We start from the raw sequence: 17,500 nt of genomic DNA on the forward strand, positions 1-17,500 counted from the left end.
GTGTGTGTGTGTGTGTGTGTGTGTGTGTGTGTGTGGAACATGCTGGAATAGCGCGCGCTGCTGATCAATCTACCACAAACATCCACGCGCGCGCTCTTATTGATTCACTCATCGCATGTGTTCACGCGCGCTTATTTCTTTCTGAGATTGAGTGATTTGACAAAAGGAAGAGTTTCAGTGTTGCACTGGAAGCCATGAATGTAAACAACCAGTCCACACTCAGATAGAAAGAGAAAGAGAGAGGGATGGAGGGATGGATGTTTGTTCTTATATCATGCTGGTTTTCTATCTATCTATCTATCTATCTATCTATCTATCTATCTATAAGTAATATCAGGGTTTAATTTTATAATTTCTGTTTTCATTAAACGTTTAGTTAAGTAATTTTATAGTGTTTTTTGGTTGTTAGTTTTTTATGTCTACATAATGCATCTTTTTATTTATTGTTATTTTGAAATACATCAAAATGAGAAATATTGCTTTGACTCAAATAAATTACTCTTTTTAAAAATGTATTTATTTTTTATTTTTTGGTATGGAAGCCCGTTTCTGCCACTGAATTAATAATATAAAAAAAAGCTTATTGCAACTTTTTAGTTCTTCTCTCAGAAGTGTGAGGTATAAACTTGCAGTCGTGGGATAAAAAAGTCAGAATTTGTGAGATAAACAATCGCAATGATCCTTTTTTATTTTTGGCGGAAATTGGATTTAAAAAAAATGGTTTCAGTTGTAGTTAGCTATAATTATGCTGCTGTCTAAATTATTAGTCCATCTAAAAATGGCAGTTGTGTCACCTGAATCTGCTTGACTGATGTTCTTCAGTGGAACACAAAATAAGATGCTTCTACAAATGTTCACGCTGCTCTTTAACATACACTGAAGACAAACAGTGAGCAGGAGAGAATACACAGTAAAAGTATCTTTTGTTGTTGTGAGAAGAAAGTCCTGGGGGTTTGTGAGAACATGAATCAGACATCGGTGTGCTGTGTTCAGGAGGATGGTGTCGAGGTGTCCTCCGACGGATGGAGATCAGCGCAGGCTTCCGATATTATTTCCAGCATCCTTGGTCTCGTCTGCTGGTGGCGTACCTGGTCACCTTCTTCAACTTCCTGGTGTTCGCCGAGGACCCGGTGTCTCACAGCCAGACAGAAGCACACATGATGGTGTTGGGAAACTGCTTCTCGTTCGTGGTCAGTAAATATCTCGGAGGAGGATGGAGCGTCCTCAAAGTCCTGATGTGGATCCTCGCCATCATCACGGGCCTCATCGCCGGGAAGTTCCTGTTCCATCGACGCTTGTTCGGTACGTCTGGGGTTATTTCTGTATTGCTCTCATCTAATGGCTCAGAGGAAGTGAGGATCTTTAAGATACATGCTTATATATATATATATATATACAACCCGAATTCCGGAAAAGTTGGGACGTTTTTTAAATTTTAATAAAATGAAAACTAAAAGACTTTCAAATCACATGAGCCAATATTTTATTCACAATAGAACATAGATAACGTAGCAAATGTTTAAACTGAGAAAGTTTACAATTTTATGCACAAAATGAGCTCATTTCAATTTTGATTTCTGCTACAGGTCTCAAAATAGTTGGGACGGGGCATGTTTACCATGGTGTAGCATCTCCTTTTCTTTTCAAAACAGTTTGAAGACGTCTGGGCATTGAGGCTATGAGTTGCTGGAGTTTTGCTGTTGGAATTTGGTCCCATTCTTGCCTTATATAGATTTCCAGCTGCTGAAGAGTTCGTGGTCGTCTTTGACGTATTTTTCGTTTAATGATGCGCCAAATGTTCTCTATAGGTGAAAGATCTGGACTGCAGGCAGGCCAGGTTAGCACCCGGACTCTTCTACGACGAAGCCATGCTGTTGTTATAGCTGCAGTATGTGGTTTTGCATTGTCCTGCTGAAATAAACAAGGCCTTCCCTGAAATAGACGTTGTTTGGAGGGAAGCATATGTTGCTCTAAAACCTTTATATACCTTTCAGCATTCACAGAGCCTTCCAAAACATGCAAGCTGCCCATACCGTATGCACTTATGCACCCCCATACCATCAGAGATGCTGGCTTTTGAACTGAACGCTGATAACATGCTGGAAGGTCTCCCTCCTCTTTAGCCCGGAGGACACGGCGTCCGTGATTTCCAACAAGAATGTCAAATTTGGACTCGTCTGACCATAAAACACTATTCCACTTTGAAATAGTCCATTTTAAATGAGCCTTGGCCCACAGGACACGACGGCGCTTCTGGACCATGTTCACATATGGCTTCCTTTTTGCATGATAGAGCTTTAGTTGGCATCTGCTGATGGCACGGCGGATTGTGTTTACCGACAGTGGTTTCTGAAAGTATTCCTGGGCCCATTTAGTAATGTGATTGACACAATCATGCCGATGAGTGATGCAGTGTCGTCTGAGAGCCTGAAGACCACGGGCATCCAATAAAGGTCTCCGGCCTTGTCCCTTACGCACAGAGATTTCTCCAGTTTCTCTGAATCTTTTGATGATGTTATGCACTGTAGATGATGAGATTTGCAAAGCCTTTGCAATTTGACGTTGAGGAACATTGTTTTTAAAGTTTTCCACAATTTTTTTACGCAGTCTTTCACAGATTGGAGAGCCTCTGCCCATCTTTACTTCTGAGAGACTCTGCTTCTCTAAGACAAAGCTTTTATAGCTAATCATGTTACAGACCTGATATCAATTAACTTAATTAATCACTAGATGTTCTCCCAGCTGAATCTTTTCAAAACTGCTTGCTTTTTTAGCCATTTGTTGCCCCCGTGCCAACTTTTTTGAGACCTGTAGCAGGCATTAAATTTTAAATGAGCTAATTAAGTGGATAAAAGTGTACAATTTCTCAGTTTAAACATTTGCTACGTTATCTATGTTCTATTGTGAATAAAATATTGGCTCATGTGATTTGAAATTCCTTTAGTTTTCATTTTATTAAAATTTAAAAAACGTCCCAACTTTTCCGGAATTCGGGTTGTATATATATATATAATATGAATAGAGGAGAAAAGAGCAGAGGTTCTCGTCAGGGGTTGATGGAGTGTGTAGCTTTATTTCCTCACGTGTGTTTGCAGATTCATCACGTGTCATCGTTCAGATGACATCAATCTTTCATTAGATGAGGCATGCTGCTTTATTAATGATGCAGTAGTCTCAGAAATGCCAGGATCGGATCAGACTGGTTGATTAAATTTATTCTACGCAAAATTAAAAGCCTGTTCAGACCAAAGACGGTAACTATATCTCTGAAGTTTAAATAATCGCTCTAATTCTGTAGGAAAAGGGAAGTCCACGCTGCAATTATAATGATACCGACAGAGGAACGATATCAGAGACATTACATAAATATTTTGTTTTATTTCAAGTTTTATTGTGCTTTTAGATTTAGTTTAACTAAATCAGAAACATTAAAAGTCTTACCGACCCTAAACTTTGAAAAGCGCCTCGTGTTCGTTTTTAAAAACCCTCTTGTGTGATTTCAGCGTGTCACTTGTCATCATCTTCATCTTCATCATCATTATCATTATCATCATCATCATCATCCATGTCTGCTTCCCCTGGCACCAGTCAAGAGCTTTTCTGTTCCTCCGGCTGCTTTTAATGTTGAATTTGTTGAATTAAACATGCTTAAAGAGTGTTAAATGGAGCTGAGAGTACCACAGTCTGAAGACACAATTAAATTAAACAAGCTCAAAACATTTTTATTGAGACGGTGCAATAATGAAGAAATCGGAGGAGATTCAAAAGTAAAACAGGAGTGAACAATGACTCAGAATCGAGACTCTGCTCGTTGACAGAGGGATACATGTTGTTCCACGAGGTTTTAACCAGATAGACATTAAATTAGACCTGTTTATTTCATAACAAACACTAGAGGATGCTCAGGTGTTTCAGTAGATGGCTGCATCGAGTCATCATCAGAGGAAATATGTGAAGCATTGAGCAGGAAATAAAGGTGCTTTATAAGACTTTATAAGTCACATTTCAGTGGGATATTCTCTCTCTTATAAAGCAAGTACACTGATTGGGATTTCAGTAGTATTTACATAGACTACTGATCAAAGGTTTGGAATGATTACAATTTTTGCAGGAAAAACAGTAAAATTATGAAATCACAATTTAAAACAGCTGTTTTCTGTCTGTTAGAATGTAGTTTATTTATTTATTTCTGTGATCCTTCAGAAATCATTCTAATATGCTGATTTGCTGCTCAAGAAACATTTCTGATTATTATCAATGTTGAACACAGTTGGAAATCATGATGCACTATCCTTTAAATGTTTGGGGTAAGTACTTTTAATAATCAGCAATGATGCATGACAGTAAAGACTTTTATAATGTTACAAAAGATTTCTGTTTCAAATAAACTGTTCTTTTGAACTTTTTGTTCATTAAAGAATCCTGACAAATAAAATGTATCATGGTTTCCACAAATATAATAATCAGAAATGTTTCTCGAGCAGCAAATCATCATATTATTCTGGTTTCTGAAGATCATGTGACACTGAAGACTGGAGGAATGATGCTGAAAATACAGCGGAGCATCACAGAAATACATTACACTTTAACACAGATTCACACAGAAAACTGTAATATTAAATTGCAATAATATTTCACAATTGTACTGTATTTTTGATCAAATAAATGCAGCCTTGCTGAGCAGAGGAGACTTGATTCAATAACATTGAACCCCTGATTATCCCAAACGTTTCCATGCGTGTCAGAGAGTCACAAACACCAGACGATGAAAGGCTCATCAGGCCTGATTAATCGATGTGATCGCTGTTCCCATGGAAACTGCCTCCAGATACCCGGCTGGGCTGAACCCGAGCCCAAATCGCCTGTGATGAATGAGTTTTGTCCCGGTTTGATTCTGTCGAGACCTGGTGGAGGGAGCCCTAAATTACTGCCTGTTGTATTTATATCCAGATTGTTTTGAGGCCTGATAAGAAATTTGGATCATTTTTACTTATAATCTTTTATATTTTTAGTCATTTTAGTACTTAAACTTATTTCAGGTAGTTGCCAAAGCAATGTGTTGATGGATAAAAACATTTCATTAAAAAGTAACTTCTTAAACTGCAGCATCAGCAAGTCTACAATTACCAAACTAAGATTAAAATGCATTTAGCTGAACTCGTCCAAATTAATAAACATCACTGCTGAACTTTGCATATAATTTACATACGAGCCTTAAGGTTTATTAAATATGAGCCAGTAGGTTACATTACGAACGTTATCTAGTATTTTCAGATTTATGGAGTGATAAGAATAGATTTACAAATTCTCCTCTGTAAAAACCTTTAAAACTAATACGTCAATAAAATTAGAGACAATTTTGAACCGGACTTTATTCAATGTTCAGATTAGGGATGAAACGATGGTTTGACGATAAATCATGATATCTCCAGTATCATTATTAGTAGCTTGTAGTGTCACAAAACAGCATTTCAGAGGAGCTGGTGTGTAGCTGAGCTAGTTTAGATGTTTCCAGTGGCTTGAGAAAATGATTTGGTCGCACAAACTCATCACCGCAGTTACATTTTCTAGCAGACGTCTTTTCCATTCTTCATCCTATCTTTTATCAATTACGATTGGCTTTTTTCATGATTCTTTATTTGCCATTTCCCACTAATCTGTCTGAACAAATAATACATCAAAACATCGCTTACTACTCTTTTTGAATTATAGAAATGTGTTAGTATACTGTAGCTGATGGCTGCATGGTTACAATTTTATCTTTCATAGCATAAATGTTAAAAGTAAAGAAGTTGATAAACTCCACACAATATACATTGTGCACATTACACAGCACTTCAAATTAGCTTTCAGAATATGAGCTCATAAATAATTATCATAAAACACTCTAAAGGACACATTTTCCTTATGTCAGGAAATAAAATGAGAAGTGCATCATAAATCATCTCGGCCATTTGTCCCAGGTTACGAGACCTTGTCAGCACTTTACAAAGGTTTATCACTCAACGTCATGGTTGCCATGGAGACAGACGGTTAGATAACGGGCTCAGGAGGTTAAGCAGAAGGGTTGAGTTGAGAACGTGGGCCAAATGAGGTGTGAGTTTGATGCTGATGGATCCTCGCAGGGGGTTCATGTCACTAATATGTTATTTCAGAGGTTGATCACGACACTGATGCTGAAGAATCTGTCTGCAGTTTTATCTGAACTCTATTAATGTCTGTGAAGTGACCCGTCATGCTGCGTTTCTGATTGGCACGAATATGTAGACATTACCTTCAGAAAATCAGAAATGGCCGTTTCATCCAGAGGACATCATCATTATTTCAGGTTGAGCGTTTCTTTGCAAATGAAAGCATTCAGAAGCGTTTGTGAGGCATTGTGCTGAACGGCTCTATAAAGCTGAATCGTGTATCTGACTGTTCGCTGTTGGCCGTGTTTTAAACGTCTCTTTGGGTTTCACTCATATCGCAGCTCATATCTTCAGAGAAATCTCAAGTCCATCTTCATTTCCTCAGTGTCAGCTGATGCTGCTGTGATAAATGTGCTTCTACAGTTTGTTTTTATGAATGCACTTTAAATCTCTGCAATATTTTAAAATGGAAAAAGAGGATTTTTCTTCTTGTCTTTGGGAGAAATATGCATTTTCTGTCAATAAATTAATGTAACTATAACTATAATGTCTTATATATATTACTATAATGTCCACTACAAACTATGCGCTACATACTACAGTATATACTATTGACCATTAATGAACACTTATTCTGCAGTCTATTTGCTGTACAAGCTGCATACACTACACACTGCACGCAAAATAGTAAATATTACTGACCATTTATCAGCGCTATCTTATTCTGCAGTCTACATGCTGCACACACTACATACTACATTATACACACCATTTATGAAAGCTAACATATTTTATAATTTACATGCATTTCCACAAGAATACTGCAGTTAATTCAGCCTGATAATCATAATGTTTGTTTTTATAAATATTTACTTGCATTTGTTACTTGCAGCATTAAGAACATGAGAGAAGTCGCACTGAATTGTAATGCGTATTATTTTTTTCAGTGCAAGTGCCTTCTTAATGATTTTTTAATTTGTTTTTTCTTCTTCTTTTTCTTTCCCTAGGCAATCTAGCTCATGAACAGTTAAATGTTCTCCTCTACTCTTCAAAGAAAAATTGTACAATACCACTTTTATTTACTTAAAGGGGTCATATGATGCTTTTTAAAGATCATTATTTTATGTATTTGGTGTAACAGAATATGTTGACATGCTTTAATGTTCAAAAAACACATTATTTTTCAAATACTGTACATTATTGTAGGTCCTCTATGCCCCGCCTCTTCTCAAACATGTTGTTTTTGACAAAGTCCCTCCTTCTGACAAGAGCAGTCTGCTCTGATTGGCCAGCTGACCCAGTGCATTGTGATTGGCTGGTCATCACGAGCTCTCGTCAGCTTCATCTTTCAAAATAAATTTACGGTACAAATTTTTGTCTATTTCTGTTTATGTACAGTCGTGGCCAAAGGTTTTGAGTATTACATAAATATTGGAAATTGGAAAAGTTGCTGCTTAAGTTTTTATAATAGCAATTTGCATATACTCCAGAATGTTATGAAGAGTGATCAGATGAATTGCATAGTCCTTCTTTGCCATGAAAATTAACTTAATCCCAAAAAAACCTTTCCACTGCATTTTTCATTGCTGTCATTAAAGGAGCTGCTGAGATCATTTCAGTAATCGTCTTGTTAACTCAGGTGAGAATGTTGACGAGCACAAGGCTGGAGATCATTATGTCAGGCTGATTGGGTTAGAATGGCAGACTTGACATGTTAAAAGGAGGGTGATGCTTGAAATCATTGTTCTTCCATTGTTAACCATGGTGACCTGCAAAGAAACGCGTGCAGCCATCATTGCGTTGCATAAAAATGGCTTCACAGGCAAGGATATTGTGGCTACTAAGATTGCACCTAAATCAACAATTTATAGGATCATCAAGAACTTCAAGGAAAGAGGTTCAATTCTTGTAAAGAAGGCTTCAGGGCGTCCAAGAAAGTCCAGCAAGCGCCAGGATGGTCTCCTAAAGAGGATTGAGCTGCGGGATCGGAGTGCCACCAGTGCAGAGCTTGCTCAGGAATGGCAGCAGGCAGGTGTGAGCGCATCTGAACGCACAGTGAGGACAAGACTTCTGGAAGATGGCCTGGTGTCAAGAAGGGCAGCAAAGAAGCCACTTCTCTCCAAAAAAAACATCAGGGACAGATTGATCTTCTGCAGAAAGTATAGTGAATGGACTGCTGAGGACTGGGGCAAAGTCATATTCTCCGATGAAGCCTCTTTCCGATTGTTTGGGGCATCTGGAAAAAGGCTTGTCCGGAGAAGAAAAGGTGAGCGCTACCATCAGTCATGTGTCATGCCAACAGTAAAGCATCCTGACACCATTCATGTGTGGGGTTGCTTCTCATCCAAGGGAGTGGGCTCACTCACAATTCTGCCCAAAAACACAGCCATGAATAAAGAATGGTACCAAAACACCCTCCAACAGCAACTTCTTCCAACAATCCAACAACAGTTTGGTGAAGAACAATGCATTTTCCAGCACGATGGAGCACCGTGCCATAAGGCAAAAGTGATAAGTAAGTGGCTCGGGGACCAGAATGTTGAAATTTTGGGTCCATGGCCTGTAAACTCCCCAGATCTTAATCCCATTGAGAACTTGTGGTCAATCCTCAAGAGGCGGGTGGACAAACAAAAACCCACTAATTCTGACAAACTCCAAGAAGTGATTATGAAAGAATGGGTTGCTATCAGTCAGGATTTGGCCCAGAAGTTGATCGAGAGCATGACCAGTCGAATTGCAGAGGTCCTGAAAAAGAAGGGCCAACACTGCAAATACTGACTCTTTGCATAAATGTCATGTAATTGTCGATAAAAGCCTTTGAAACATATGAAGTGCTTGTAATTATATTTCAGTACATCACAGAAACAACTGAAACGAAGATCTAAAAGCAGTTTCGCAGCAAACTTTTTGAAAACTAATATTTATGTAATTCTCAAAACCTTTGGCCACGACTGTATGTGTATTTAATTCACATATCATAATTTTTTTTCTTATCTGTGTGTTGTTGTCTCTGTTGGAAGCTTGTGTCAACAGAACAAATTTCTTGTATGTGCAAACATGCTTGGCAATAAAGCTCTTTCTGAAACTGATTCTATTTGTTTTCCAGTAAAAATATAAAAAAAAAAAACTAAATCATAAAACTAGATAAATTTACTTGAGAAGCTGCAATAACATATTAAAATGTGTATTTTGTCTTAATGCACTGGCAATGATTGACATTTTTAGATATTTTAAGCAGAAAACAACACAACAATACCCATTACAAATATGATTTTTTTTAGCTTTTCAATTCCGACTGACATTATTATTTTTATTTATTTTTTATTTTTTGCAGTGTAGTGCAGGGTTTTCTTAAAATTCTTAAGTAATTTAGTGTAAATGTATGTTCATTTAAGAATGTTTAGATATTTGTACTGGAAAACAAGACAAAAATACATTATGCATTGAATGTGTGCGTGCTAATGTAAATGCCAGGGGTGTCTCATCCAGGAATTACTATGGGAACATTCATTGGTAATTAGAGGAAGCTGCTAAAGGAATAATTACGGCGACTTGTTCTCGAAGCCGCTGTTAGTTAAAGTGAGTTTGACAGGGTTAGCGGACAGAGGGAATTGTTCAGCTCTAATGAGCAGGACACTTGCTCTCATTGCCACAATATGTGTGATATATTACTGCTGATTCAGACTGGTCTGTGCCCCGAGCGTGGATCTAATGGAGAGATGAATCGCTTGGCGCCCGATCGCAGACAGGAGAGTGTCAGTATCCAGGGAAGAAGCTTACATGCTGTAAAACTAACCGTCAGCTGCTAAACTAACACACTAGTGCTGGAGAAACTAACTGTGAGGTGCTCTCAGTGTCTGTGTGTGTGTGAGAGAGACTTGGATATTTTCATTTAGCACAACTATTTTTAACCGACTCCAAATGAGATTTTTTTTCTGTCTGGCCAAGACGTGGTGCAACTTTCAGAAAGCTTTGCGAATAAATAATTGACTTTGAGATACATTTTCTTGATGATTTGCTGATAACTGAACAAACTGAATCTTTCCTGAAATGATTGAAGCGCATAACAGAAATGCAAACTTTATTTCTGACGTGAGTGAAAAACGCAGATGTGAAGATTGTGGGTCGTGAATGATAAAGGAATCAAAGTGTCCTTGATCTCATCTGGAAGAAACACACTGTAACTTTCACAGGACAGAAAAACTAAAAGCACGTACAAAGAGAACAAACCCAGCATGAATTGCAAGGAGCTGGATGACAGATTAGTTAAATATTAATTGTAAATATATTTATTTCATTACTAAATGTTGATTCCTTGTGTATCTTTTAATGCTTATTAAAGTATTTTGTTATCGTCTCAATATTCTTATGGATAACACTACAAAAATGATTTTCTTCCTCATTATTTCTGTTGTTTTCCTGTACAAATATCTAAACATTTACTGGAGACGTCTTGTTTTCTGAAAAATGATTGTGCTTAAAACATGAACAAATATCTGCAATGCAGTGTTGGCCAATGAAGTCAGAGGAAAAAATATACATAAATACACACTTCTGAAAATGAACATTTCTGACATCATTTTCAGATGTTTGTTCTTTTTTTATCCATAAATTACTTCATTTTGATACTTTTTTAAGAGAACAGGATTATATATATATATATATATATATATATATATATATATATGTGTGTGTGTGTGTGTGTGTGAGAGATTTTGCATCTCATTGTATCTTGATTTATGAAGATTAAGATATGTGTACTGAAAAACTAGACAAAAATTCTGAGCAAGAACCCTGTTAGAAACGATTATGAATCAAATCTTGCACTCTTTGTGTGACGCACTGAGTTGCTGCCTATGTAGTGTGTTCCAGATCACTCACATGAAGGTAAATGTCAGTTAAGATGCTCTCTGTGTAGGTAGTGCACACCAAGGCCTTAAAAATACTAAACCGCATGCTTTTGATGGATTCGTTAGGTTTGTAAGGCAAAACCTGGCGCCCAGCGCGGGGACAGATGCTTTAATCAGCAGAAGTTGCAGGTTGCGGAGATGATTGGTTGTATGGAGCTGTCCAGGAGCTAATTATCACGTCTGGATCTGTGATGTTCATGCCGTTGTGAACTGAAAATGTGCACTGTGGGGTTATCATCGTTAACTAAAACTAAACTTTTTAAAAAAGGACATGAAGCTGATATAAAACATTAATATTTGATAAAAACTTCATGAAAATCCAGTTGCCCCTTCAGTGACTGTATTTTCTGTTTAATCATCAATATTTATTTATTTATTTATTTTAGGGCTGCTTCTCTTGATTATTCAAGCATAATCGTCTGTAATAATTGGGCTATATCCAAACATGAATCTTGACTGTGTTCGTGATTGGTTGTTGAATAAATTCACTTTTTTTGTTGGTTTTTTATTGAAAAACATTAATATAATTGATTAATTATTGTCATAGCTATTTCACCGTGTTAGCTTTTTGAGAGGAAAAGTCAGTGTTATTTCAGTATCATTGAGATATTGTTAATCATTTTAATTAATATTTTGAATGTTATTTTTTTTTATATTTTCCATTTTCATTGTAATTTTAGTTAAAGATTTAGAAAAGGTTGTTTTTGTCATTTTTTGTATTTTTTTTGTACTGTATATTTTTATAAATGTTTTTTAATTTATTAATTTTTTAATTCAGTTTTAGTTTATTTTAGTGCATCACATCAATTTAAATTAAAATGATAAATGTTGCCTTGTCAACTAGGTGAAATAAGTTATTTTCATATTTAATTTACTAATATTTCAAGCAATGCAAATGTTTAGTCATCATTTAAATTTTAGTTTCACTTTTTGATGTTTTCTTAATTTGTCCTTATGTGAAAGTGCAATATTTCTGTTGAAATATAAAAAAATTCAATTGTGATTAACGATCATGATTAGAATGTTTTAGCAAAATAAACATGATTATTAATTTAACTGTTATCATGCAGCTCTAAAATATTTAATTATTACTTGATGCCGTTGTAATTTATTTTCCTTGCCTTTACAAGGTTTGATTGTGGCTGTGTTCTAGTGCATTAAGTGAAGTGAAGTGACATTCAGCCAAGTATGGTGACCCATACTCAGAATTTGTTCTCTGCATTTAACCCATCCAAGGTGCACACACAGAGCAGTGAACACACACACACACTGTGAGCACACACCCGGAGCAGTGGGCATCATTTATGCTGCGGCGCCCGGGGAGCAGTTGGGGGTTCGATGCCTTGCTCAAGGGCACCTAAGTCGTGGTATTGAAGGTGGAGAGAGAACTGTACATGCACTCCCCCCACCCACAATTCCTGCCGGCCCGGGACTCGAACTCACAACCCTTCGATTGGGAGTCTGACTCTCTAACCATTAGGCCACGACTTCCCCATTAAAAATATCACAAATATTATTTAAAGAAAACAATGTTGCCTTTTCTTTTCTTGCAACAATTTCTAAAAATACAACGTATTTATAATTTATAGAAATAAAATGTTAATTCAAAAAATGTAATAATATATGTAAGTATAAAATAAGTTATAGGTTGTCAGGTTTGTTTAAATGTTAAACGTTGCTTCACTTTGTGTCTCAGGTCGTGTCCTGCGTCTGAAGATGTTTCGTGAGGACCACGGCTCTTGGATGACCATGTTTTTCAGCACCATTCTCTCGCTCTTCATCTTCTCTCACATCTATAACCTCATTCTGCTCATGAGTGGATGGATGCGGTAAGACACATCTTGTCTTTAGTTAGAAAAAAAGTTCTTCCTTTATTCCCTCTTCACGGTTATTCTCAGTCGGGATGGCAGTCATAAGTTTAACGATTTCTGCATCTTGAATTCCATGAATGATTCTTTTATTCTTTTAAAAAAGTCCCAGTAATTGGTGGTGACTATTAGATGATAAGTCCAGAACCACTGATTGATTTGAACAGATGACTGAGAGATTCAAATCTTTGAGTGTGTTTGGAACTGAATCATGATTCTTTCCGAGCGATTCAGTTGAACAAATGAGACGTATTTGTTCATAAATAATCTAACATAACAAGATTCCTCAAAAAGAACTAGCTAATAGAATCATTACTGAATCAGACTACACTGATCTTTCTGTATGTTTGTTGTTGCGTGCAGAACTGCAGCAGAAAGACAGTTATTTATTGTCATTGAATGGTTCAGCTAATGAATCCATTAAGGCAGATTGATTCGAACAGATGAGTCAGGGATTCAAATCTTTTGAGTGTATTTTTGATCCATTCAGTTGGACAAACCATCTCATGAGATGTGTTTGTTCATGAATCAGACTTTATATTAGCTGAGTTCAAAACTGATTTATGATTGATTTTGAATGATTCATAATAAAGAACCAGCTAAATGAATCATTACCGAATCAGACTACATTGATCGTTTTGTGTGCAGAAAAATGTATCAGAAAGACTCTTATTTATTGTGTTTTGTATGATTTTGCACAAACTTTGGATTAAAACATCATTGCAATGCAATTCTGAATAGGAATGGCTCTCTGTTTCCTCATGCTAGATGTTCAGATGTCTGAAATTAGAAGTTTACATGAGACTTTTAAGAGTCATTACTTTATCCCTCTTTCCCGTTTTTTTTTTTCTTAATTAGGGATGGCAGTTGTAAGGATTTGAATGATTTATGTGTCTTTAATTACATTAATTGTTTTTTTATTTATTTTAGTAAGTGCGCAATAATTGGTTGTAACTATTAGATGATTAATTAAACAAATGAGTGCAGGCCGCTGAATGATTCAAACCTTTGTGTGTTTGAATCTGATTCACAATTCCTTCTGCGATTCAGTTAAATAAACCAGCTCATGAGATGTATATACATATTAACCATAGAGTTCAAGACTTTTAAAAGATACATTTAAAAAAAAACTGCTAAAAGAATCATTACAGAATCATTTACTTGATAGATTCTGTTAAATGATAGTAAACGAGTCCAGAGCCACTGATTGATTCAATCCAATAACTGATGGATTCAAATCTTTGAGGTGTTGGAGTCTGATTCATGACTCCATTTAGTTTTTCATAAATCAGACGTGCAGAAATTCAACAGAAAGACGTTTATGTACAGTATTATTTTTGTATCATTTTACTCAAAAATGTCATTGCACTGCAATTCTGCACAAGAATGGCTCTCTGTTGTCTCCTGAGGGATTGATTTGACTATCCGTGCATGAATCGTATAAGCTTTAAGTGCGTTTAAGCACTGAGCCAAGAATCCACGTCTTCAGTCTGGTTTACATTATCATCGGGAACCGAATGAGGACGTATGATCTCAGATCAGCACATGTGCGTACAGTCAACCGTGGACCGTTTGAGAATGCGGCTCAGCTTCAATTTGACATGATAAGATGGATGCCTCACTTATGGTTCGATTCGCCATCTAATGTTGAGCTCTGCACACAGCCGATGCTTTCACGTTACAGTCCACTGTTTGGAGCACGGCTGCACCATTTTTCAGTGAGATTGAATATTGGGCGATCATGTGGCCACACGTCGTCTCAAGGTTAAATGCGGTCAGCGGTGAGCATGGCAATCTTGCGAATTGTTCCCGGCCAGAAAAGCACCATCAGAATGAATGTTTGTGAGCGCAGTTGGACTGATCAAAGACTACACTGATACATTTGTGAGAGCAAAAACCTTTGTTGTTTTATTAAATCATCCAACACTTTGATGAACAAAGAAATGAAGAGCATAGTAGGGCATTATTCTCAGACCTTTCCATCGATGCTGTAATAATGACTGAGGTTGAAGTGACTTGAAAAGTCTTAGAGAAACTTTTTAGTAATATCTTCTAACCAGATCATGAAAGATTTCATCCAAAGATGCATAATCTGGGTTTCCATGAGCAGAATGGGTTTTCCTTCACAGAACAGACACAAAATCACTAAACAGATGCTCTCTGTTCCAAAACCTAGTGAGCCCCCTTGCTGTCTACTACCTACATAGGCAGCTGTCTTCTAAGGCAGCATCATAACTAGAACAGAACTTCATAAGTTACTGATTAATTTATTTACAATAAGTGCATCTATTGTTTTTATCTGTATGTATGTATATTTATTATGTATATATTTGTTTTATTTTAAATTCTTAAAAGTAATTTGTTAAATCTAAGTAGAATTTAGCTTTAGCAAGTATATAAACCTTTACATTTATTTATTTGAGATTTGAGACTCTAAAACATGATTGATGGAGAATCAAGTAAAGCTGAGCTGCTTCAGTCCAGGAAGAGTAATCTGGAGATATAACTGACCTTATTCTCACCTTTACTTGATCACAATCAGACAAGATCTGACACCAGAAGCAGCAGCTGAAGTTGTACGTTCGTACGATTACACTAGTAGAGCTTTGACTGGATAAACCACTGTGAACTCTCACTCAGAGACTGAGTGACAGCAGTGTGGTCATTCAGAGCCTTAGAAATGTGTGTTTGTGTAGGGTTAATGAGATCTGATGACAGGTGGCGCTGTTGACCAGCCCTTGAGCTCCTTCTGGCGTCTCTGACAGCATGTGTGTGCATTTTTTAGGGATCTGTCATGAGAAATGATTGTGTGCACCTGTGAGGAGAGGCTGAAGACAGCACTGTTAGAGCTGATGCTCGCTCATTATGTTCTCACTCTCTGATTCACTCTCAGAACAAACATCAGATTAAAGCTGGAAACAGATCTGTAGTGTTTCTGGACAGCATCTGTTCTTCAGTTGTTTACCGTGGTGACTATTACCACAGTATTCAGTGAGATTCTGTTGAATACTAGCATGGTGTTTGACACATGAGCAGTTTGTCCTGTCGTATTGCTGTGAATCTCAAACACATGTCCTTTTGCATTTACCAATCAAAGTAAAAACATGAAAATGGGGCCTACTTTAGGACCAATATTTAATTATTTTTGCGTTGTGATTTTTCATGACATTTCCACCCATTGTTTTTGTCATTTTTGTTATATTCTCATCTTTGAAATACTGTAATGAAAATCATTCTGTCAGTCATTCTTGTTCCTCTCAAATCAGCATAAATTTAGTGTTCCCACTGTTCTGGTTTAGTTTTCTGTGACTCCCTTTCTCCTGTCTTGTTTGTTTCTATGGTTTTTGATTAATTTGCTGATTAGTCATTATTAGTTAACTCCCTCCACCTGTTTTCCACTCGTCAGCTGCCTTATTTAAAAGTCTTCTTTCTGTTCAGTATGATGTCGGTTATTAGTAAGTCATTTCCTTTCCTGAGTTTTATGTGGATTATTATAATAAAGACTTTTTTCTTTGTGGATTATCCTCACCTTCCTCTGTGAGAGTGTAACACCCACATGCACATGTCCTTTTGCTTTATTATTTTAATAACTTATAAATTACTTTTTCATTTTTCACATTACAGTAATGATATTTGGAGGTGAGACGGAGTCGTAAAGGTCCTGAAATATGCTTTTCTCTTTCATTAAGGGTGAAATATGACACACATTATACATATACTTTACTATTTTTGTCAATACTGGAGAACAAATTCCTTTTTATTATATATCGTGGAAAAGTTCATTTATTCCAGTAATTCAACTCAAATTGTGAAACTCGTGTATTAAATAAATTGAATGCACACAGACTGAAGTAGTTTAAGTCTTTGGTTCTCTTAATTGTGATGATTTTGGCTCATTTAACAAAAACCCACCAATTCACTATCTCAGCAAATTAAAATACTTCATAAGACCAATAAAAAAAAACATATTTTAGTGAATCGTTGGCCTTCTGGAAAGTATGTTGATTTACTGTACATGTACTCAGTACTTAGTAGGGGCTCCTTCTGCTGTAATTACTGCCTCAGTTCAGCGTGGCATGGAGCTGGGGGGGTGTGGAAGCCCGGGGCCCGGTTCCCTGATAACACTCACTCTTAGCGCACTAAGAAGACTCGAAAGATATATCTTACCAAAGTTGTTAATGTTCCTAAGTGTGTTCCCCGAAGTGTCCCTTAGGAAGCTTCTTAACACGCTGCCTGCCGACGTTACAAAGGCGCTGTCCCGAGTGAAGGTGCTGAATTAGTTGGCATCGATTGCTCAGAAATTGATTTTCCACTTCACACGAAGGTGCATTACAGCGTTAAGAAAGACAACACGTTCTATGCAAATGAAACATTCCTCAAATTATTACAGTAACATTTATTTTAACATAGTTTAAGTTATCAGTAAAATATAGACTATAAATTAAATTATCAAATGGTCAGTAATATGTTCACATGACGGTTTTAACGACTAAATGACTAAAAATGATGTAAAGTGAAGTGAAGTGAAGTGACATTCAGCCAAGTATGGTGACCCACACTCAGAATTTGTGCTCTGCATTTAACCCATCCG

The 17,500-nt window shown here is 36.7% G+C and overlaps 1 protein-coding gene across 2 annotated transcripts in view; it reads left to right on the top strand.

Annotated features, from left to right (window-relative positions):
• LOC132133678 (transmembrane protein 117-like) overlaps window positions 1–17,500 on the top strand; it is a 30,023-nt gene that overhangs the window by 151 nt on the left and 12,372 nt on the right. The window contains exons 2-3 of one of the 2 annotated variants that reach the window (XM_059546587.1): window positions 994–1,302; window positions 12,738–12,870. In XM_059546587.1, the coding sequence (XP_059402570.1) occupies window positions 994–1,302; window positions 12,738–12,870 (442 nt within the window). The remainder of the gene's footprint in view (window positions 1–993; window positions 1,303–12,737; window positions 12,871–17,500) is intronic. The other variant, XM_059546589.1, reaches the window with a different exon arrangement.

Source organism: Carassius carassius, chromosome 50, assembly GCF_963082965.1.
Source record: "Carassius carassius chromosome 50, fCarCar2.1, whole genome shotgun sequence".
Classification (NCBI taxonomy): domain Eukaryota; kingdom Metazoa; phylum Chordata; class Actinopteri; order Cypriniformes; family Cyprinidae; genus Carassius; species Carassius carassius.